This window comes from Aegilops tauschii, chromosome 3, assembly GCF_002575655.3.
Source record: "Aegilops tauschii subsp. strangulata cultivar AL8/78 chromosome 3, Aet v6.0, whole genome shotgun sequence".
Classification (NCBI taxonomy): Eukaryota; Viridiplantae; Streptophyta; class Magnoliopsida; order Poales; family Poaceae; genus Aegilops; species Aegilops tauschii.
The window spans coordinates 486,289,685-486,314,788 of NC_053037.3; the positions used below are offsets into that span (position 1 = coordinate 486,289,685).

Here is a 25,104-nt window from a genome sequence, read left to right on the forward strand (position 1 = left end):
ATGTCCTATTTACTGAAATAGATTGCCAAATGTTTCGAAGAGACAATCATAAAATGGTCTTTACCGGTATACGTAGAGGTGATCTTTACATTGTTGATTTCACTAAAAAGGCTCAACCTAGAACTTGCTTAATTGCTAAATCTTCTAAAGGCTAGTTGTGGCATAGAAGGCTAGGTCATGTGGGCATGCGAAATCTTGATAAGCTTAAGGTGATCATGTCCTTGGAGTAAAAGATGTTATATTTGACAAGGATAGACTTTGTAGTGCTTGTCAAGCAGAAAAACAAGTTGGAGGAAGCCACCCCATGAAGAACATTATGACCACGAGAAGACCGCTCGAGCTACTTCACGTGGATCTCTTTGGTCCCAATGCCTATAAGAGTCTCGGTGGTAACTCATTTGGTCTAGTCATAGTTGATGATTTTTCAAGATTTACGTGGGTGTTCTTTCTTGATGATAAATCGCAGGCCCAAAAGATCTTCAAGAGCTTCGCTAGGAAGGCCCAAAATCAATTTGAAGTGAAGATCAAGAAGGTTCGCAGCGACAATGGAACGGAGTTCAAGAACGCAAATGTGGACACCTTTCTTGACGAAGAAGGGATTTCACATGAGTTCTCGGCTACGTACACGCCTCAACAAAATGGAGTTGTTGAGAGGAAGAACCGAACTCTTATTGAGATGGCAAGAACGATGGTTGATGAGTACAAGACTCCAAAACACTTTTGGGCGGAAGCGGTTGAGACAGCTTGTCATGCAACAAATCGCTTGTATCTTCACAAGCTACTCGGCAAAACGGCATACGAGCTCCTCACCGGTAACAAACCCCAAATTGGATACTTTCGAGTATTTTGGCTCAAAGTGTTACATTCTCGATAAGCATCGTCGTTCTAAATTTGCTCCTAAGTCTCATGAAGGTTTCCTACTTGGTTATGGCTCAAACTCTCACACTTACCGTGTCTACAACAATTTCACCCAAAAGGTTGAAGAGACGGTAGATGTGAAGTTTGATGAATCTAACGGCTCGCAAGTAGAGCAATTGCCAATTGATGTAGGAGATAAAGACCCTTCGGAAGCAATCCAAGACTTGTCTATTGGCAAGGTCCGTCCTACGGAGGTGAAGGAGAGTACCTCGTCCGTCCAAGTGGAAGCTTCTACCTCACGACAAGGTGAACCAAGAGTTGATATGGAAGCATCCACAAGTGGAACACACCAAGATGAAGAAAACGAGGAATCACACCAAGATGAACATCAACAACCTCCTTCTCCACCACGACAAGAAAACGACGACGTCAACAATGAAGAAGGCCAAGAAGAAGGACAAGATGATGAAGATGATGTTCCACCCCGAACCAAGCAAAAGCTCTCACGAGTTCGAGCAAGAGTCTCAAGAGACCATCCCGTCGAGCAAATCTACAATGATATCCAAACCGGGAGAATCACTCGCTCTAAAACTCGTTTGGCTTACTTTTGTGAACATTACTCATTCATCTCTAGCATTGAACCCATGAAGGTTGAAGAAGCGTTGGAAGATCCGGATTGGATAAACGCTATGCATGAAGAGCTACACAACTTTGAGAGAAACCAAGTGTGGACATTGGTCGAGAAGCCCGACAACAACCACAACACCATCGATACCAAATGGGTGTTTCGCAACAAGCAAGATGAAGATGGACAAGTAGTTCGCAGCAAAGCACGTCTCTTCGCCCAAGGCTATACTCAAGTCGAAGGTATGGACTATGGTGAGACATATGCCCCCGTTGCTAGACTTGAGTCCATTCGCATCTTACTTGCCTATGCTAATCACCACGCTATCACTTTATACCAAATGGACATCAAAAGTGCTTTTCTAAATGGTGAAATTGAGGAGGAAGTTTATGTTAAGCAACCTCCCGGCTTTTTCAATCCTAAGAAACCTAATCATGTTTACAAACTTCACAAAGCTCTTTATGGTCTTAAATAAGCTCCTAGAGCGTGGTATAAATGCTTGACGAGGTTCCTTATTGAAAAAGGCTTTGAAATTGGAAAAGTAGATTCTACTCTTTTTACTAAAAGGGTTAATGGAGAATTATTTGTGTGCCAAATTTATGTTGATGATATCATATTTGGATCGTCTAACCCTCATTTTAGTGAGAAGTTTGGAAAGCTAATGTCGGAGAAGTTTGAGATGTCTATGATGAGTGAACTCAAATTCTTTCTTGGTTTGCAAATCAAGCAAATAAGGAAGGTACCTTTGTCTCTCAAACAAAGTACACCAAGGACTTATTCAAGAAGTTCAATATGCAAGAATGCAAAGGTATGAATACACCCATGCCTACGAGTGGACATCTTGATTTGACTAAGGACGGTGAACCGGTTGATCAAAAAGTTTACCGCTCTATGATCGGTTCATTGTTATATCTATGTGCCTCTCGTCCCGATATTATGCTAAGTGTGTGCATGTGTGCACGATATCAAGCGGCCCCCAAAGAATGTCATCTTAAGGTTGTGAAAAGGATAGTGAGATACTTAATACATACACCAAATTTTGGCATTTGGTATCCTAAGAGGTCTTCTTTTGATCTTGTTGGCTACTCCGATTCGAACTGTGTCGGAGACAAGGTTGATAGAAAGTCCACTTCGGGTACTTGTCAATTTCTTGGTAGATCTCTTGTGTCTTGGTCCTCCAAGAAACAAAACTCAGTATCCCTATTCACCGCCGAAGCGGAATACATTGCCGCTGATTCATGTTGTGCTCAATTACTTTGGATGACCCAAACTCTTAAAGATTATGGGATCAATGTGAAACATGTTCCATTGCTTTGTGACAATGAGAGTGCTATTAAGATTGCTCATAATCCCGTGCAACATTCTCGAACTAAGCATATTGAAGTTCGTCATCATTTCATTCAAGATCATGTTGCAAAAGGTGATATTGATCTTAAGCATGTTCGTACCGATAAGCAATTGGCGGATATATTCACCAAACCCCTTGATGAAAAAGTATTTTGCCGTTTGAGAGGAGAATTGAACATCATTGATGCTTCAAACTTGGAGTAGGAACTCCATGTGGATACATGCAAGGCATGAGCCTATGACTAATCCTTGATATGTCTTTCATGTTGCTATTCATATGTCTTGGATATATACTTGCACCCTTGCATGCTATCTAACCCTTTGTAGGTACTTGGATGATTCTAAATCTATGAGATTGCAACTTACTCACATCTTGAGCAATCTCTACATCACCAAGTCTCTACACAATGGTGGTTGAAGACAAGGAAGCATGAAACTCTTCAAACATATCCTTTGACAATTTCTATATTAAGTCTTATGATTGTCATTTTGGATACTCAAGTGTTATTCCTTGCAAAACTAACCCATGTAGGTAGCTGAACTCAAATTCCAAGTGGTGCTCCCAACTCTTATGAGCTACATCAACCTTGAGCATCCCACACAAGTTCAACTACATGATCAACACCACCACCCAAGGTATGTTATTCCATCTTAGAGAAGCTTTACCCCAAGACATGGGTCAAAGCAACTCAACCAGATGTGAATACATCAAGATGCTTAAACGAAAAATGGTAACCCCATTTTGAGCTTAAACGATGAGTATGACCTATGATCAAGTGCCCTCACTTGACTCCTAAGTCAATATACTCTAACATAGGTGACTTTTTCGCCGACCAATTCTAGATGAAGTTCTCTTGTGTTTCTCTATGCTCTTGCATTTGTCTCATGCATATTTGTTTCCCCTTTCAAAAAAAATTCATCTAGATTTCTTTTTTGTTTCTTTCTGTACTGGATTTCCTGCATCCAATTCATTGCAAATCCTTCAGTTAATTCCTTGCAAATCCTTGTGAGATCTTATTTGCCTAGTGAGCTGAGGTAACAAGTGTTTTCACTGTGATGAACTCGGTCACACCGGTCTGTTGCCTTCGGCCCAACCGAATTCTTTTCGGTGCAACCGAAGCACACAACTTGGTGCCACCGATTTCACTGCAGAAAAGACAACTTGTCACTTGTTCCTACATTCTTTTTGCTCCAGCTTCACTCAATGATTCTTGTCCTCTACCAGCATCATATTCAACATGCTACTTTGCTCTGTGACTCAAGGACCAAACCCATTTGTAACAAAACTCCAGAAGAGCCCTTCTTGGAAATTGATGTCAAAGGGGGAGAGAGAGATCACATCAAAGCTTAATCATTTCTTCAATAGGGGGAGAGAATACTCAGGGGGAGAGAGTTCTTCAACAGGGAGAATCAAAGGCCCCGGATGCTTGGTGTTCAAGAGGAGAGAAGTCACATGTCTTTAAGAGGGGAAAGACATGTTCATATTTGGTTGTTTGCATTTGCTAAGTTTTTTTCTTTGCTCTGATTTTATGTTCCCTATCTTCTCCTAGTATCCCTTAAAAGATTCAGGGGGAGTAAGACATCTAAGGTAAGGAAATCTTTGAATTCATTGCATATCTTTACCTTTGGGGACATGTCTATATCCAATAGAGTACTCAGTACTCACTCTCTACATGTCATCCCAGTCTTGGTACTCTTGTGGTTTCTTATGTTTGCTCTGGCTAGTAGATGTATCTGTGTTATCTAACCTTGTTTACTCAGGTTCATCCCTTTCTAAGCCAACTCAAAACCACAAGGTAAGTATATGCATCACACTCATGTGCATGAGGATTTCTTGCTGATGTACATACTGTTTGCAAGAAGGACTCATGAGCATGAAGGTACATTTCCTATACTTACATCATTCGCTCTGATGCATATAGCCAAGATACATGCAACACATTGCTTACTTTGTCATGATTATGCATTCACATGCTCCTATATTCCATATCTACATGATTGCATACATATAGGGGGAGCTTATGCATGTTACATGTCTTTCCAAAGCTTTACTTGTTATTCTCTATATCTTTATCTAAAGCTTTGATGTATGTTGCCATCAATTACCAACAAGGGGGAGATTGAAAGCACAAGTGCTCCCTGGGTGATTTTGGTAATGAATGACAACATATCTCTTGTTGGACCAATGCTTTCGTCTAGTATGTTTCAGATAAGTTCAACAATGGAGTGGCATGGACTAGAGGATGTGGAACCCCTTCAAGATGATAAGGACAAAGGATTGGCTCAAGCTCAAAGCTCAAGACTCTACATCTTCTATTTTAGTGATCCAAGATCACATTGAGTCTATAGGAAAGCCAATACTATTAAGAGGGGATGAGGTGTTGCTTAATGGCTTGCTTGCTCAAAGTGCTTAGTGATATGCTCCAAAGCCCTCAACCACTTTCTCACATCCACATATGTCCCAAACCAACAGTCAAACTCGTCCCCACCGAAAATCTTCTATCCGGCGCCACCGAGTTCTCTTGACATAGCCACTACCAGAAACCCTAATCAATTTGGTCTCACCGATGGGATCTCGGTCTCACCGAGATGGGCTTGCAAACTCTCTGTTGCCTATTGCATTAATTTCGGTCTCACCGAGATATGAAATCGGTACCACCGAGTTTGTTTGGCCAACTCTCTGTGGTGCTTATTACCCAAATCGGTCCCGCCGAGTTTGTGTAATCGGTCCAACCGAGATAAGGCTTTACCCTAACCCTAGCACATCGGTCCCACCGAGTTGACCTTGTCGGTCCCACCGAAAACCCAAACGGTAACAATATGAACTAAATCGGTCCGACCGAGTTTTCTGATTCGGTCCCACCGAGTTTGGTAAATTGTGTGTAACGGTTAGATTTTGTGTGGAGGCTATATATACCCCTCCACCCACTCTTCATTCTTGGAGAGAGCCATCAGAACATGCCTACACTTCCAACATACATTTTCTGAGAGAGAACCACCTACACTTGTGTTGAGGTCAAGATATTCCATTCCAACCACATAAATCTTGATCTCTAGCCTTCCCAAGTTGCTTTCCACTCAAATCACCTTTCCACCAAATCCAATCCTATGAGAGAGAGTTGAGTGTTGGGGAGACTATCATTTGAAGCACAAGAGCAAGGAGTTCATCATCAACACACCATTTATTACCTCTTGGAGAGTGATGTCTCCTAGATTGGTTAGGTGTCGCTTGGGAGCCTCCGTCAAGATTGTGGAGTTGAACCAAGGAGTTTGTATGGGCAAGAAGATCGCCTACTTCGTGAAGATCTACCCTAGTGAGGCAAGTCCTTCATGGGCGACGGCCATGGTGGGATAGACAAGGTTGCTTCTTCGTGGACCCTTCGTGGGTGGAGCCCTCTGTGGACTCGCGCAACCGTTACCCTTCGTGGGTTGAAGTCTCCATCAACGTGGATGTACGATAGCACCACCTATCGGAACCACGGATAAAAATTCTCCGAGTCTCCAAATTGCGTTTGCACACTCCAATCCCATCCCTTTACATTCTTGCAACTTGCATGATTTACTTTCCGCTGCTCATATACTCTTGCCATGCTTGCTTGATATGTATTGTGAATGTTTGAACTTGTGCTAAAACTCCACTTCAACATAAAGAATTTAAAAACTGCAACTTTTCTTACTAAGAGTCTATTCACCCCCCTTTAGACACTTCTTCTCGATCCTTTCATGGCTCCGCTGACTCTAATCTCAGCACTATAGATTCCTATTTCTCGAGAAAAAAATATGAGAGGAAGTTTCATCGCGTTTTACGATACGGAGCCGCCGCCACCTCCTGTTCTTCATCGGGAGACCAGATCTGGAGTCCGTTCTGGGCTCCGGAGAGGGGGATCTTCCGTCATCGTCATCATCAACCATCCTCCATCACCAATTTCATGATGCTCACCACCAGGAGTGAGTAATTCATTCTTAGGCTTGCTGGACGGTGATGGGTTGGATGAGATTTATCATGTAATCGAGTTAGTTTGTTAGGGCTTGATCGCTAGTATCCACCTATGTTCTGAGATTGACGTTGCTATGACTTTGTTGTGCTTAATGCTTGTCACTAGGGCCCGAGTGCCATGAGTTCAGATCTGAACCCTTTATGTTTTCATGAATATATTTGTGTTCTTGATCCGATCTTGCAAGTTGTATGCACCTGCTACGTGTTATGATCAGCATACCCTAAGGTAACAATAATTGAGATTTTTTCCGGTGATTACTGTAGTTTGAGGAGTTCATGTATTCGCTATGTGTTAATGCTTTGTTTCAGTTCTGTATTAAAAAGAGGCATTAATATCCCTTGGTTTCTTTATGGACCCCGCTGCCACGGGAGGGTAGGACAAAAGATGTCATGAAAGTTCTTATCATAAGCACGTTTGACTATACGGAATACATGCCTACATTACATGTATGAATTGGAGCTAGTTCTGTATCGCCCTAGGTTATAACTGTTACATGATGAATTTCATCCAACATAATTATCCATCACCGATCCAATGCCTACGAGTTTTTCACATATTGATCTTTGCTAAGTTAGTATTGCTGCTACTACTGTCACAATTGCTATCACTATCAAAATTACCATACTACTGTACTACTGATTACTTTGCTACAGATATTTAGTCTTCAGGTGTGGTTGAATTGACAACTTAACTGCTAATACTTACAAATATTCTTTGGCTCCCCTTGTGTCGAATCAATAAATTTGGGTTGAATACTCTACCCTTGAAAACTATTGCGACCCCCTATACTTGTGGGTTAGCAGTGTGCAAGTAAATGCCTTGTGCAATAAATTAGAAGGATTTTTCAAACATACTGGTGTTACAGCTTGGACACAAACATTGAGTGCCATGACTTTTAAATTTCAAAAAATTCAAAAATGTTCAGAAATACATGAAACGTTGCTCGATGTCATGGCATGCCACCAAGATGCCATGGTAAACAATGGGCCTGATTGACGAAAGTTTTGTCATACACCTCTCACAAATCCAAGCATCTCACGAGAAGACTCGTGGTTCCGAGAGGGAACAAATGCATGTTTGATGACGAACCAACAGTCGCTTCCTCTTATGGCCTTGAAATTTTTCCTACCGTTAACATGCACAAATACAACTTTCATGTTAAATTTTTAAAAATTTCAGGGGTAATTTTACCTTTTTAAGACACAAAATTAATTTCTAGCTATTAATGGTCGTAATTTAAACTTGAACTACATGTACATGCAACAACAAACCATCATGAGTTGCAAAATCATATTTGTGTCCTTGTGTGTAAGTAAATGCCCTGTGCAGTAATTTTGAAGGATTTTTTAAAAATATATTGGTGTCACGGCTTGAACACAAACATTGAGTACCATGACTTTTAAATTCCAAAAAAATGAGAAAAAATACATGAAACCTTACTTGATGTCATGGCATGGCACCAAGATGCCGTGGTAAAAAAATAGGCCCAAAAATTTTGACACACACCTTTCACAAATCCGAGCATCTCACGAGAAGGCTCGTGTTTTGAGAGGAACAATCCATATTTGATGACGAACCGCCGGTTGCTTCCTAGTATGGCCTTGATTTTTTTCTACTGTTAACATGCACTAATACAACTATCATGTTAAAATTCGAAAAAATTCAAGGTTCATTTGACATTTTTAAGACACTAAAGTGAGTTTCTAGCCATACAATGACCGTAATTCAAATTTGAACCACATGTGCATGCAACAGCAAACCAAAATGGGTTGGAAAATTATATTTATGTCCTTGTGTGCAAGTAAATGCCCTATGTAGTAAATTGGAAGAATTTTTCAAGCATATTAGTGTCACAGTTTGGACACAAACATTGAGTGTCATGGATTTTAAATTCCAAAAAATATTTTTTTTCAGAAATATATGAAATCTTGCTTGATGTCATGGCATGAGCAAGATGCCGTGGTAAAAAAGGGTTTGTTTGACAGAAGTTTTGACACACACCTCTCACCAATCCGAGCATCCCATAAGAAGATTGGTGGTTCCGAGAGGGAACAAATGCATGTTTGATGACGAACCGATGACCGCTTCCTCTTATGGTCTTGAAATTTTTTCAACCGTCCACATACACGAATACAACTTTCATGTTAAAGTTTGGAAATTTTTAGGGGTCATTTGACCTTTTTAAGACGGTAAGTTAGTTTATATGACCGTAATTCATATTTGAACAACATGTACATGCAACAGCAAACCATTATGGGTTGAAAAAACCGTTTATGTATTACATTTTACAATAATGTCTTAGTAACACAATTTTTTTGAGGGATCATAGTAACACAAATAAGAATTCATGCATTACTTTGGAAAGAAAATGTAAATATTTGGGAAGAAACCGAGCCCCACATGATTGGCAATCTGTTTCGCGCCTCGAGGTTTGGAAGGTGAGAGGCGCGGGATATGAATCAGATGCAGTTATGTTTTGGGAACTGTCAGTGATTAATTCCGCACGACTTTTGCTCCGAGAATAGTGTGTAATTCAAGCTACGGTACCACTAAATTCTGGTGACCGACGCGTGTATCCCGCCGATCTAGATTCCGGGCGTCAATAAATACTACCCGCCCACGTCATCCCGCCTGCATTCTCATCTACATTCTCTCCCCGCTCGCCCTCTCTCTCTCACCAAACTCTGTCATGGCACCGCCGGTCTGCCCACGAGACAAGGAGGAGGCGTCGCCCCGCGAGGATGTCAAGGCGCAGAGCAGCGACGAGGAGGACCCCTACGCGCCACCAGACGAGGTTGCTCTGGAGCCCCCAACTTTTGATTTTGATTTTGGGGCCAGTACAATCCCTGCTCTGGAAGTCCTCGTTGCCGGCTGAGAAAGCCAGGCAAGTTGCATTAAAGGAGATGGTGGAGGAGGAAGCCAGGTACCGGGCGGCCCGTGAAGCACATGAGGCCACCTGGGAAAAGGGGAGGCATGAGCTTTGGCGGTGGGCGCGTCGACATGCAGAGGAGGTGTACGAAGACGGCCGGTACAACGCCATGACGGCCGAAGGCGCTAGGCGCCTCATTGCTGACAAAGGGCACTATTCATTGGTTGTCACATCATACTCAATCCAACGGACATGATCGTTTCATTTAAAGATCCAACGGCCTGGATTTGTTTGGACAGCTAATCCGACGGTCCAAAGATCACATGCCCCGAGATGCCTTCATTTTGCTCCACAATTTAACAATGGGACCCGTCCACGTCGTCCCGCTTGCATTCTCATCTACATTCCCTCCTCGCTCGCCCTCCTCTCTCACCAAACTCTGCCATGGCGCCCCCGGTCTGCCCACGCGACGAGGAGGAGGCGCAGCCCCGCGAGGACGTCAAGGCGCAGAGCAGCGACGAGGAGGACCCCTACGCGCCACCAGACGAGGTTGCGCCGGAGCCCCCAACTTTGGATTGGTTTTGGGGCCAGTACAATCTTACTCTGTGGAAGTCCCCATCGCCGGCTGAGAAAGTCAGGCAAGTTGCATTAAAGAAGAAGATGACAGAGGAGGAAGCCAGGTACCAGGTGGCCCGTGTAGCACATGAGGCCGCCTGGGAAAAGGGGAGGCAAGAGCTTTGGCAGTAGGGTGTCGATGTGCGGAGGAGGTGTATCAAGACGGTTGGTACAGCACTATGACGACTGAAGGCGCTAGGCGCCTCATCGCTGACAAAAGACAGTATTTATTGGTTGTCACATCATACTCGATCAATCCGACGGTCTAAAAATCTAACGGCCTGGATTCGTTTGGATAGCCTATCCGACGGTTCAGAGATCACATGCCCTGAGAAGCCTTTATCTTGCTCCACGATCTAACAATGGTATGAGTGTTGGATCATTTTCGAAAAAAATAATATTCACCAATCGAGAGGCCTCAACCAAAAGCCGAACACACCCTCCGGAGGTTGGCGAGGGAGGACGGCTCGAATGGAGAGCAACAAGGTGGTGGTGTGCGACAACGGCACCGGGGTAAGACTCCATCCCGCCGCCGCGGCGCCCCACCCCCCCCCCCCCCCCCCCCCCCCCCCAGCATGCTCACCGTAGATCTGCCTCTCCCCACCGGCTTGTTTGTAGAATACTTCGTACAAAATCCCACCGGGCTGCCGGTGATTGATCGAGGCGGATGAATCATGGTTAGGCTTGGGGAGTAGGGTAGCCAGGTTCGGACGGAATCAGCTGAGGGTATTCCAAATCTGTATCGAGTCATCGCTGTGGAGTGCGGAGTTGGTGCCGAGTTGAGAACGAGAACTGTAGGGGAATAGAAATGTTCGAGAACGTTCTGCCCCCTTTGTTTATCGTATTTCTGCTGGGATTGCTTTCCGAGTTGCATTTGGATCTGCCATGTCAATTTTATCTTTAGGTTCAGAACAGCCTTTTCTGCTTTGAACAGATATGACATAATAGGGCGCTAAATTGTTATGTGGAAATCAGTAGGCACATCTTTGGTTTCACTGAGCTATTATAGATTTTTTAGTAAGCACAAATAATATTCAAATTGTAAATTGTGTTCGTGAAACCTCTAGCTGACCTGTTGCCTGTTTCTTGATTTTGATTATCTTTTCCATGACAGAGAAACGTGAAATACTCTCTGTTATGGTCGGGTGGTTTTGCTGTTCTAATTTGGCACCTACGTTGCAGTATGTAAAGTGCGGCTTTGCGGGAGAAAACTTCCCTACATCTGTCTTTCCTTGTGTCGTTGGAAGGCCATTGCTTCGCTATGAGGAGTCACTCCAGGAGCAAGAATTGACAGTTTGGATTCCATCATTTATTTTGTCTCTTAATGTTGAGTACACCTCGTAATTTGTGTTTATGTTCAACACAGGATATTGTGGTTGGAGCTGCTTGCGCTGATTTGAGACATCAGCTTGATGTATCATATCCTGTCACAAATGGGATTGTTCAAAATTGGGATGATATGGGCCATATATGGGATCATGCATTTTATAGCGAGCTGAAGGTATGCATATTGATATTCTTTACTTTGCTTGTGGTGTGAATCCTTTTAGAAGATACTTTCTCAATACCTTTGATTATAATCCTAGATCCATGTAAAGCATTACATTTCTCTTCTTTCATATAGGTTGATCCATCCGAGTGTAAAATTTTACTGACAGATCCGCCACTCAATCCTGTGAAAAACCGTGAGCAAATGGTAGGTTATTTTAATTTCTCAGGCTATTTTATATTGCAAATTGAGCTTCTACATAATGACTAGTAAATTGAACCCCACGATCAACAGATCGAGACAATGTTTGAGAAATACAACTTTTCTGGGGTCTTCATCCAGATCCAAGCAGTTCTTTCGCTATATGCTCAAGGTACTTACTTTACCTCTTTAAACAGAATCAAGGACATAGAAATGCACACAAAATTGTACTAGTACTCATTTTACACGTATGTTTACTTCCCAGGCTTGCTGACTGGACTTGTCATAGATTCTGGTGATGGTGTCACCCATGTGGTATGAACAGATTCTATCTCTAGCATTCTGTGTGATAGTTATAGAAATACTATCTGACTATCTAGCACATTTGTATAATGTCTGCCGATGTACCTGTAATTGTATTGAGCCAACCAAAGGAGTTACCTTTCTAATTTTGGGATCAGGATATACCTGACTTTTTGGAGGTCCTGTGAGAAAACTACACTAAAATCACTACTTAAAACTCCTCCATTTAAAATTTGTATTTTGGTTTCAAACATGGATTAAGAAAAGTCATGGTGTTCAGTCATAGATATTGAAGATAGAGGGAAGATAAATGAGAACAAAATGGAGAAAATCTCATGAAAATTGCATGCAAGTCTTATGATTTTGAATAAGATTATCTAAATTTATAAACCTTATCCTCTATTCTTAAATAGTTGCAACCCACTACCTATTTTTCCTCTTCATGCAACTATGCCACGTCATCAAGTCATGCATGTGGTCATAAGTTACAATCTGTGCACTCATCTATCCATGCAATCGTGTCACCTCAGCAATCACGCATGTCAATTTGTTTCACTAATTTTTGTGTGGGCTTTCATTTTGTTGCTGTTTGTTGCTTTCATTTTGATTCACAGCCCCTGTTTCATTTAAGGTTCCTTGTTTCTTTGTAGAGATCACAGATTCACAGCCCTTATGAATTTCCTAATTGTCCTTGTTTTTACTAGTTACTTTCTGTCCGTAGCTTTCATTTTGTTGCTGTTGTTTTATTTACACACGCAGGTGCCCGTGGTTGATGGATATTCTTATCCACATCTAACGAAAAGAATGAATGTAGCTGGAAGGCATATCACATCCTATCTTGTTGATCTACTCTCAAGAAGAGGGTATTCCCTTACCAGTTACCATCTTAAGATGTTAAAGTTGCTGTGATGATGCAGTCTTCAGCTTTCTTGTATTTTCCTCATCCTCTTTATTGTTCTATTTCAAAAGGTATGCTATGAATAAATCTGCTGATTTTGAGACAGTAAGAGAAATAAAAGAGAAGCTATGCTATATAAGGTGAGTTGTTTCGTTGTTCTTATTTCTTGGCTACAGATTGCTGTTATATGTCATAGGCATGACATAAAAAGATGTACAGCTATGACTACAAACGTGAATACCAGCTAGGACTTGAAACCACAATTCTTGTTAAAAGTTACACTGTAAGTATATTATCCTACTTTGTTTTATTGTTGTATTTTTATTTGAGCTAAATTCTTTGTGATCAGCTTCCAGATGGAAGAGTAATTAAGGTGGGCACTGAACGGTTTCAGGCTCCTGAGGCTCTTTTTACTCCTGTAAGTTTGTTTTCCTTCCATTCTTGCCGAAAGTCTTCCAGTGATAGATAGCTATGCAGTTCTCTGCAAAAATATTAAGTATCAACAGTGTGGTAATCTTGGTAAAAATATTTGCTGAACAGGAACTCATAGATGTTGAAGGTGATGGGTTGGCAGATATGGCATTCCATTGCATTCAGGAAATGGACATTGACAACCGCATGACGGTATACAAACCTTACAGTAGTCCCAGTACAATATAGTAAATTTTGCCTGTCCATTCTTTCTGTTATTTTTATTGCTTGAAGTATTTAGATGGAACAAGTATACGAATAACTGATTGATTATATTGTACAACTGCAGTTCTTCCGGACTACATCTATCTAGAGATATGCATTACTTGTGATTATCTATGTAAATATACTCATAGAAAATGCATCATGAGGTGCACTTGCTATTGGTGGAGACTTAATCGAGTGTCTGACATTGCATCTTGAGTTTTATAAGCTTTATGTATGTACGTTATTCCCTTAGACTAGCATATACCCACTTCCTTTTTTTCTTAATTTGAATTCTGCTAATGCCTTGTAAGGGAACAAATGTTACTGAATTTTCAGTTTGATATATATTAACTAAAGAAGAACCTGAGAACATATTGAAGTTTTAGTCTTCATACATTTAGAGTGTCTACTTCCCTAGATAGATCACTGCATGCTGGCTTTTTTTTTAATTCGACGTTCAATAATATTTGCAGCTTTACCAACATATCGTCCTTAGTGGAGGAAGTACCATGTATCCTGGTCTGCCAAGTCGGTAAGATGTTAATTCTGTAGTTCATTTCTTGCATTTTGTAATGTTTACTACTACATTCTGAGTCACCTGTTTCCAATATCATCACTTACACACCACACTGTTTTTTTCTCCCTTCTTGGCTGTTTGCTGTTGTTCTGGTTCTTTCTCCCTGTTGATCAGTCATTGTTTTTCTTTTGCGCTAATCTATACAAGGATCTAGGTTTCGTATGACTAACAAACTGCCACCTTTCTGAAGGCTGGAGAAGGAAATTCTTGATCGCTACCTTGACGTGGTTTTGAAGGGAAACAAGGATGGACTTAAGGTAATTTTGTTTAATTCTTCTCTGATGGACTACACAGTTGATATTATTAATTTGTACAACTACATTTCCAATTTGTACCATTTTTCTTTTAAGCTGGCAAACTCTAATGAGCAGTACAACTCATTCAGCCCTTATCTATCAAGTCTTGTTGCCTCACCTTTCCATCAATGAGAATATAGCTTAGGTTTTGCAAATACAGGCAATCTGATCGCATTAGCTTATTAAAATTGGTAACAGTCAAAGGAGAATCTGTACGCATACCAGAACACCACATTTTATATTCAGTAATAATGTTTGTTCCCGCTCTCCTTTCATAACCTGTCTGTTCTTGAGTATGTACAGAAATTACGTCTGCGTATAGAGGATCCTCCACGGAGAAAGCATATGGTCTATCTAGGAGGTGCAGTACTTGCTGGAATTATGAAGGTAATAACTTTTAGAAATTTTTAGCTTTACTTGCCTGAAGTATTGTAGTTTAGTTCACCTCTTAAATTTAAAGTGGTTTGTACCGGCAAATTCTAAATACAAAATGACACATATTTTTGATGTTTATCCGAGAGCAGCGAAGTTAGACAGAAAACCAAGAGGAGAAAATTATCAGGATGCAGCGCCAATACTATCTAGTTTTAATATGAGAAATGACTGTTTAGGGGGTGCCAAATCCACAAATCTTAAGCTTGCAATATAGTCTAAGGCTATGCTCACAGTGTGTTAGTTTATGATAGTCCAGCTTTTCCAACCAGCTTTTGCTTATTTTCTCGTTTTGTGGCTATATTTTCGTAGCAGAATATAAAATAAGTTCAGCACAGCAGAGCCTAAGTAGCTGACTTACTGCCGGAAGTATTGCCCAGGAAGTCCTGGCCAAATTTGAATTTTGAACTACTAAATATTCAGCCCGGGTTTAAGTCTTCACTTAACTTCCAAAGAAAGCATGTGACAGTGCCATGGAAAGGGGGGGGGGGGGGGCGCACATTGGCAGGACGGGAGTCAGCCCATCAGCCATGGTACGACCCAGGCCACTACCCAGCGGACCATCAGCTTGGCGATCAAAGCAAAGCATCTCGGGTATCTCGGAGGATCCTACCCGTGCGTAATCGAGCCGGACATCCTGTAAACCCCAGGCCTTGTCCCCTATATAAGGCAAGGCTAGGGTTATACTATAGATCATCTAATCTCACACACACCTATGTGATCCTAGCGATCTCCATTGTACACTATATTCAAGCTCTCGCATGAGGCTCACCGCCATAAATATAATCATAGTAGTAGTAGGGTTTTACCTCCACCGTGAGGGCTTGAACCTGGGTAATTGCCTTGTGCGAATCCCGTCTGGTCTTCCTGCTACGTGTGACACCCCATTGAGATTAGTACCGGTATAATGAACCGACAGTTGGCGCGCCAAGCATGGGCCAAAGATCAAATCCATCTGGGATCCCGTGTTATCGCCAGCGTCTACCATGTTATCGCCAGTGTCTACGTTCCGAGCCAAACTTTTACTTTTGGTGCCTCGCGCTCACAACCATCCTATCTGAGGGCGAGGTTCCAACCTTTGGGAGCCTGGAATTCATTACTGTTCAGCCCATCGGAACCTGTCTTCAAAACCCGTCGCTTCGCCGAGTAGAGGAGCGAGCATCCAGCAACCCCTGGGATCTCCAGCAACAAGCAACAATCCACTAGGCTGAGTAGGCTTCCTAGCTCGTCGCAATGGTGGAATCGCTTGTCCCCATCTGGAATGAATCCAAGTCCGATGGGGGACGCGAGCACGGACAACTGCCCTATGGCAAAGGTCCTCATGGCCAACACCAAAATGCTGCAACCGGCAACGGAGCCAGACCGCCAGCACCGACAACAACGTCGACGTTGAGGACGAGGCCGACCCTGAGGCGGCGGCAGCCGAGCAACTAGCTTTGCATACGCTGATCCTTAGCAACACCAATACCGCTGCAAGCAATGGACAACTGAGCCGCGGCCGCCAGCACCGGCAACAACGTTGACGTTGAGGATGAGGCCAACCTCGAGGCGGCGACATCCAATCAACTAGCTTTGCATACGCCAATCCCGGCGAGGATGTGACCGCGAAGGCCTTGGAAGCTCAACACAAGGCCCTTGCGCAGGCACAGCTCCACCTTCAGAAGGAGCGCGACTCCCTTGCAGCTAGACATGATAGGTGGGTAACCACCATAGAGCTCAATCGAAGCCGGTGACTGGCTCTGGCCCACAACATCCAACTCAAGCCAGATCAACCGACGGCTAAGCAGTTCAATTGCGCTAAGCCATGATCAAGGCGATGATTGCGGAACATGGCGTGACTAGTCAATCGTGCAACTAGTTGGTAACCACCTCTCAGATGCGCATCGACACCAACATGGTTTGATATTCATGTCCTAGTCACATTCCAAGCCACCAAATTGATCGCGCCAGGCTGACGATTTGGCCTTGAGGATCACGTGGAGGCCTTGAGGCTTGCATTGCTTCAGGCAGAAGCCGACCGTCGCCCTCGCCGGCCTCGCGTGGTCTATGACCGGCTTGGGAACCAGTCGGACGTGCACCAGAACAAATGTCCTCTGTCGTCCAAAAGAAGGCACGTCGAATTGCATCTATTGTTTTGAGAACATTTTTGGGAATGAGGAAGACCGACAGGTAGTAGGTTAGGATTGAATCTAGGACTGCTGTGATGAGAACTAAACATTCCCCGAGAATGTAAAGAATGTGAACGTGGTCTTCCGTGTCCTCGAGTCCAAGCGGGCCCGGAAGATCGCATTGCGTGAGGTCAAGAAAAGAGAGAATAAAGGAAGCCTAAGCTAATATGATTCAAACTTTCAGAAGGCGTAGGCACCGACATGCCCCAGTGGCTTGACAGGTCCGACTCAGTGATCTCTTTTGACAGGGCCGTTCACCCAGACTATATTCCCCACCTAGGGCGATCCGCCTTGGTTCTCGACCCGATTATTGGGGGCTACTAGTTGTCCAAAGTCTTGATGGATGGTGGCATCGTCATAAACATACTCTACGCCGAGACGATGGAGAAGATGGGCATCTCGCTCTTACGCCTTTGGCCAAACTCCACTGCTTTCCATGACATTGTGCACGAGAATTATGCCCAACCTTGGGTCAGATCTCCTTGGATGTTATTTCCAGCACCCTCGGAAAGTTCCGAGTTGAAACACTTTCTATCGAGGTCGTCCCTTCAAGGGCGCTTATCATGCTCTTCTCAGTTGCCATGCGTACACAAAGTTCATGGCGATCCCATGTTACGTGTACTTAAAACTCAAGGTATGTTCCGTCCTAATAAGATAACCATGGTCATCGACGACTTCAAACACTTGCATGATTGCGAGGTGGCCAATGTTGACCTAGCTAAATCTGAGCTCGTCGTCGTCGAGTGTGTCGAAAGCCGAAAATGATGGATCCATAGGGCTATTCTCTAAGCTAGAAGGCCAAGCCGGCCTTCGCTTTCTAGCCGGGCCAGGACACCAAGAAATTGAAGGTGCACCTGATCGACACCATGACGAGCGCTGAGATCATCATCGACCCTGTAGTGCATAGGAAAGCGCGCTTGTAGATTTTCGTGAGAACTGGGACATCTTCGCATGACATGCCTGGTATACCAGCATACATCGCCGAGCACTCCCTAAACGTCATGAAGGGCATGCAGACCGTGAAGTAATCCCTACGCCAATTCGATGAAGAATGATGTAAGGCTATCGAAGAAGAGCTAGCCCGGCTTCTGGCGGCTGGGTTCATCCGTGGAGAAGAACTACACTTGGCGCATGTGCATTGACTACATCGGTCTTGACAAAGCCTGCCCCAAAGATCCTTTCCCGCTCCCCTGCATCCTACTCGCTATCACCAGATCAGGATGAAGGGATCGGATCAGGAGATGACCTCCTTCATCACCCCTTCTGGAGCTTTCTGTTACATCATGATGCCCTTCTGGCTCAAGAATGTTGTCACAACATATCAGCGCACCATGCAGAAATGCCTCCACGACCAAATCAGCATCAATGTCTAGGCCTACGTTTACGACGTCATGGTCAACACAAAGAAACAGGATGACCTCCTAGCAGATCTAGCGTAGACGGTTGCTAACCCGCGCCGATTCAAAATGAAGCTAAACACGGACAAATGTGTGTTCGGGGCCCTCGGGAAAACTGCTCGGCTTCATCGTTTCTTAGCATGACATTGAGTCCAACCCCGACAAGATAGCGCGATCTCCAAACTCGGCAAGCCCGGGAACCTAAAGGAGGTCCAAAAGCTAACCCGCTGCGTTGCCACCCTGGGTCTTTTCATCTCCCGGCTCAGTGGGAAGGCTTTGCCGCTGTATCGACTCCTCAAGAAGTCATACAAATTCGTCTAGATCAATGAAGGCCCGATCGGCCCTAGACAACCTCAAGCTGATGTTGTCTAGTAACCTAGTCCTAGTCATTCCAAAATAGAATGAATCGATGCTTTTGTACATCTGGTTGATCCTTCACAGGCAATCCGGCAGCGTCACGACGATGTCCTCATTGAGGTTGAGATCAGAAGGTGTTGAAAGTGCAGTGATGCTTGCCTCGCCGCCTCCTCTAGATCTAGGTACAAGGCTAAGTAATGGTTACTAAGCAAAAGAGCCGAGCAGAGATAGAAAACCAAAACATCAAATTTGGGAAGTCTTTAACACTTACATGACACGACCAGTTGGGCTTCCTGGAGCTTGTCCCGCACCAACCTCACTCAGTGTTGGCCTTCTTGGCGGCCTCCTTCAGGCCCTTGATCTCTAGCTCCTGCGCCTTCTGTCGATCCATCCGATCCGCAATTCGGTGCTTTGATCTTGGTCTTAAGGGTGCCCCGCGCCTCCTTTTTGGCCCGAGCAAGCCCCTGCAGCTCCAGGATCATCGTATGGCTAGCTTCGTTTTGCTTCTTCTTCAGCAGCTCGGCCGTGCAATGTACTCAGAGTCGTTGCTAGTGATCATTATGTCATCGACATATAAAAGAGTCCGACCACGAGGAGAAAGGTGGGCAAACAACATAGGATCATCAACGCTCCCAAAAAATCCATCGACAGTAACCACAGAGGCGAAACTCTCAAACCAGGCACGCGGGGCTTTCTTAAGGCCATAGAGAGAGTGATAAAGACGGCATGCGATGCCACCAGGAACAGAATATCCAGGTGGTGTCTGGCATGTAAACCTCCTCACACAACTCACCATTAAGAAAGTCATTCTTAACATCAAGTTGAGATACGGGCCAATGGCGAGCAGATGCCACAACAAGAAGTGTGCAGACAAGGGTCATATGGGCCACAGGAGAAAAAGTCTCACCGTAATGATGACCATGCTCTTGCTGAAAGCCTCGAGCCACAAGACGAGCTTTATAGCGCTTAGGAGAACCATCGGAGTGAGTCTTAACCTTTTAGACCCACTTACAAGTGATGGGATGAACACGAGGAAAAGAAACAAGATCCCACGTGCCGGTGCGCTCAAGAGAAGCAATCTCCTTTGCCATAGCAAGCCGCCATTCGGGATGAACAACATCGCCATAAGAAGTCGACTCAAGAACAACATGCTAGCACTATAAAAACCATAGCGGTCAATAGGTAGAAGCGGGCGATGACGTAAGCCATAAGTAGGCTGAGACAAGGAGGATGGCACATCAGAGGTAGATGGCTCAGCAGTAGACTCATCCACAACATGCGGATGATGAATATAATAGTGAGAAAAAGAGGGAAGAATACTAGGAGGAATCACCGGGATAGACTCAGGTGATGGGGACACGGACGGTGAAGCCACTGGGCATGAAAGGGCAGAATCCTGTGTCAAGCGAGATGAGGAAACCATAGGAGATGGCGGCGTCGGATTTGCAGTAGTCGAATAAGTAGGAGCAGTTGGATGCGTGAACAAGGGCTCAATAGGAGTGATAGCCGTGTCGGGAAAAGTGAGGAAAGAGATATCCTCCACTAAAAAGGTCAAGGAAGATGGACGCTGATAGAAGGGACAAGTCACAATCCTGCTCCGTCAAGGCGATGGCTGAGGGTGTCAGAGTGGAAGCATGGTTCCAGAAGATATGTGCACCTTGTTACCCTGGTGAACAGAGCCTGGCAACACTGGCAAGTACCACAACTAGCTGTGCGAAGAGAGTCAGGCTGATGCCAAATAGCCAAACTACTCGCTGCGTAGAAATCATCAACATCGGAGTCACCCTGGTGAAGAGCATGCTCCTGGCGGACCACAGACAGGTATAAGGCATCACTAGAGGGCTGATAGCGCTAGCGAAGACAGGTCCACATCTCAAAGACGGTAGTAAGGCCCATAAACTCAGAGGCAAACTGAGGCAGAAAACTGGAAGTAAGAACAACCGCAACATGAGCATCATCATTAAACCAATGAGTGTAAGCAGACATAACATCATATAAGTGGGAAGAGCCTCCTCATATGCCAAGACCTACTGGTCATAAGCATGAACCGCAGCATCATCAACAACCTTAGTTGCATCCTTGGCAGCCTGAGAAGCATCCGCAGCAGGAGCCGGTGGCGTTGACGGGGTAGGAGCCACAAGAGGAGCTGGCCAGGGCGGGCAAAGGACCACGCCAGAATAAAAGCCCCATAGACAGATGCCACACATATGAATGCGCATAAGGCAACGAATTCGGTGTAATTAGTACCATAAAAAATCACCGGGCATAGAGGGATGGCGACATAGCCTGACGATGGAGACAGTGCCTGTTTTTTTGTTGCTTTTTTTGGAAGCCGATCTAGAAGGCAGTGGCTTGAGTCAACGCCCAATTGAAACAGGTGCCGCGACCGAACAAACCGTGCGGGTGGCGCGGGCGACACAGACCGAGAGGCCAGCGGCTGTTGTCCACACTTCCTTAACTCGACTTAGTCTGAGCTCTCTCCAACTTTAGTGTGAGTTGAGCTGAGCTTAGTCAAATACGCTTGAACTCAATTCGTTTGCAACCCTATGTACTAGGAGAGGAGAGAAAAGATAGGATCGGTGGATGGTGGAGAAGAGCTACAGGCTGGAGAGGATGAGAGGGGGAATGTGGAGGTCATGGAAGCGAACTTACCAACTAACCATGTTGGGGCTCGGGTGTGTGAGGTTTTTAGGAAGAAAATTGTGAAAACCGGTTGGGAGGGTGGAAGCCATGGAGGCTAACTTACCAACCCCCTTATTGAAGACAGTACAGCTGTAGCGTCTCACGCACACCGTACCCTTGTGAGCACTTTTGAGAGACTGGGTAACACTTTTGATGCGGGTCACATTTCCCTTGTGATGCTTGTTTTGAATCCTTCCGATGTAATTCTCTTACGTGATGTTGAGGGCTGACCAACCCCTCTAGCCGTTCTGTTCACGGTTGCTTCCTCGCCCACTTCGTGTACGTGGGCTGTAGCCGTATAATTGTATTCTGTTTTTCCGTTCTCTATCTATCAACGCAATGATACGCAAGCTCTTGCGTTTCGCGAAAAGAAAAAGAGTAAGATATGCTTGTTCACTGTTTTGCTTTTCGCTAACCTATCGTGGTGGTGCATTCAAATATGGAAGCTACTAACAAGAGGGAATATATTGAACCACAGCTTAGCATAAAAAAGAAAACATGGGCTTGTTATCATGTTTGGGTCTGCTGATATATATTGCTGACTTTGTATGTCTCGAACAAACAGGATGCGCCGGAATTCTGGATCACAAAGCAAGAGTATCAGGAAGAAGGTGTTGCTTGTCTAAGGAAGTGTGGACAAGCATAGTCATGTACAATATACAACCGTCCCACCCTTGTTATTACCGAATGCATATTATTACTTTAATTGGTAGAAATAATAGGACAAATAGGAATTACCTTGCCTAAGGAAGTTTTGTTGTTTGTCCTTTTGATCCTCGTGATTAATGTGCACCATATAATTCTTGCCGCATAAATAGTAGGAAAAGTACATCTCAGTTGCTGCACATTTTGTTAATTTTTTAGTGGACACTTTTTATTGTGGGGTAATTTTTTACCGAACACTTGACGTTGAAGGAATGTGATATGTGGAAAGGTTCGGATGATTAGCAACAAAACCGAATGAATGCATGCATGCGAGTGCGGCTGAGAGACTTACATGCACGTGTTATTCTTATGCATTTTTAGACATGCATGTATATAAAACAAAATTGATGATATCAGCAAAGATTCTATGAAATGTCAAATTCAAAATGTTTTGTAGCTCAAGCTTTCAGTTCGATTCAAAACTGTTTTCACATAAAATATTTGTCGACACCTTTGAAACTAGATCACATGTTGATATATTTTGACAACTTTTTGGGGGTAAAAAGCTATCATGTATTTGTTGATGCCCACTGTACGAATGCCCCCAAAAGATAATTTACGGCAAATACTTCAGGTCAGCCTACTTATGTTGTTTTAAGCACACAGTAATTTGAATCATCTGATAATGAATGAATTGATCTAACATGAATAGTGCATGTTTTTTGGTCCTATAATTTTGGATGCCAAGTAGCACAAGTAGTACCCTATTACTCCCTCCATAAAGAAATATGAGAGCATTTAGATTACTAAAGTAGTGATCAAAACACTCTTATATTTGTTTACAGAGGGAGTAGTTGTTAACCAAAAACATTCAAGCAGGGATGATGCAATCTTGTACTTAATTTAGGATTTCTGGGATCCAATAAAACAAATTGATCAAGTTCGTTGTGGATAGAAATGTGACCACCATCGATGACGGTGGCGAAAGGGAGAAGGGGCAACACAGACGAGTTGTTAAGGAGTGTGCAAAGAATTTTTCGTTACTCTCTTGCAGCAACGCACGGACATATTGTTCCCAAATACTTAAATGCATGGCTGCGCCATCTGACGGAGCCGAGCGCACACGCGAGCTGTCCAATGCTTGCGCACTTGCTACGCGACAAAACTGTTAAGAAAACGGCCTCCTTCCTCCTCGTGATTAAATGCGCATCTGCACTATCTGACGGAGCCGTGCGCACACGCGAGCTGTCCGATGCTTGCGCACTTGCTACGCGACAAAACTGTTAAGAAAACGGCCTCCTTCCTCCTCGTGATGTACCTGACATTGTCAGATGGTGGATGGTCACTAAGGATTACCTACATGCATGTGCTGATGTCATCTCACATTATTCCGTCTCATTTTTTTTAAAAGCTATAACTTTTGAACCGAGTGTCAAAATGGAAATCTATTTTCACTACTAGGTTTCTCGCGACGAGATCTTCAAAACTAGATCTCATATGTATATGTTTTGATGAATTTTTTTAAAAGCAACTTTGATTCTAGTTGAGGCAATTTTAGTACTAAACAGAAGCAACATCCTTGTATCATGTGTACTAGTAAATTTACCTATCAAGTATATCGTAGACAACATAAAAACCATGTGGGACAAATTTTCATCGTATGTAGGTGTTGGAAATATGCCCTAGAGGCAATAATAAAAATGGTTATTATTATATTTCCTTGTTCATGATAATTGTCTATTGTTCATTCTATAATTGTGTTATCCGGAAATCGTAATACATGTGTGAACACATAGACCATAACATGTCCCTAGTGAGCCTCTAGTTGACTAGCTCGTTGATCAATAGATGGTTACGGTTTCGTGACCATGGACATTGGATGTCATTGATAACGGGATCACATCATTAGGAGAATGATGTGATGGGCAAGACCCAATCCTAAGCATAGCACTAGATCGTGTAGTTCGTTTGCTGAGGCTTTTCTAATGTCAAGTATCATTTCCTTAGACCATGAGATCGTGCAACTCCCGGATACCGTAGGAATGCTTTGGGTGTGCCAAACGTCACAACGTAACTAGGTGGCTATAAAGGTGCACTATAGGTATCTCCGAAAGTGTCTGTTGGGTTGGCTCGGATCGAGACTGGGATTTGTCACTCCGTATGACGGAGAGGTATCTCTGGGCCCACTCGGTATTGCATCATCATCATGAGCTCAATGTGACTAAGTAGTTAGTCACGGGATCATGCATTACGGAACGAGTAAAGTGACTTGCCAGTAACGATATTGAACGAGGTATTGGGATACCGACGATCGAATCTCGGGCAAGTAACGTACCGATTGACAAAGGGAATTCTATACGGGATTACTTGAATCCTCGACATCGTGGTTCATCCGATGAGATCATCGAGGAGCATGTGGGAGCCAACATGGGTATCCAGATCCCGCTGTTGGTTATTGACCGGAGAGTGTTCTCGGTCATGTCTGCATATCTCCCGAACCCGTAGGGTCTACACACTTAAGGTTCGGTGACGCTAGGGTTGTAGAGATATTAGTATGCGGTAACCCGAAATTTGTTCGGGGTCCCGGATGAGATCCCGGACATCACGAGGAGTTCCGGAATGGTCCGGAGGTGAAGATTTGTATATAGGAAGTCCAGTTTCGGCCACCG

The 25,104-nt window shown here is 43.8% G+C and overlaps 1 protein-coding gene across 1 annotated transcript; it reads left to right on the forward strand.

Moving 5' to 3' along the window:
• The first annotated feature begins 10,667 nt into the window (after nucleotides 1–10,667).
• On the forward strand, nucleotides 10,668–22,746 carry LOC109768925 (actin-related protein 2). Its single transcript, XM_045235040.2, has 15 exons — nucleotides 10,668–10,825; nucleotides 11,495–11,605; nucleotides 11,679–11,813; nucleotides 11,937–12,008; nucleotides 12,096–12,174; nucleotides 12,268–12,317; nucleotides 13,065–13,168; nucleotides 13,275–13,343; nucleotides 13,423–13,486; nucleotides 13,553–13,621; nucleotides 13,744–13,827; nucleotides 14,355–14,413; nucleotides 14,649–14,715; nucleotides 15,058–15,141; nucleotides 22,356–22,746. Exons 1-15 carry the CDS (start codon nucleotides 10,784–10,786, stop codon nucleotides 22,434–22,436), a joined length of 1,170 nt encoding a protein of 389 aa, XP_045090975.1. The 5' UTR covers nucleotides 10,668–10,783; the 3' UTR covers nucleotides 22,437–22,746.
• The last annotated feature ends 2,358 nt before the right edge of the window (nucleotides 22,747–25,104 follow it).

Coding starts and splice junctions, on each gene's coding strand:
- LOC109768925 (XM_045235040.2), top strand. CDS start 10,784: ATGGAGAGCAACAAGGTGGTGGTGTGCGACAACGGCACCGGG. Junction 12,318..13,064: donor GTGATGGTGTCACCCATGTG/GTATGAACAGAT, acceptor TTACACACGCAG/GTGCCCGTGGTTGATGGATA. Junction 15,142..22,355: donor TACTTGCTGGAATTATGAAG/GTAATAACTTTT, acceptor TCGAACAAACAG/GATGCGCCGGAATTCTGGAT.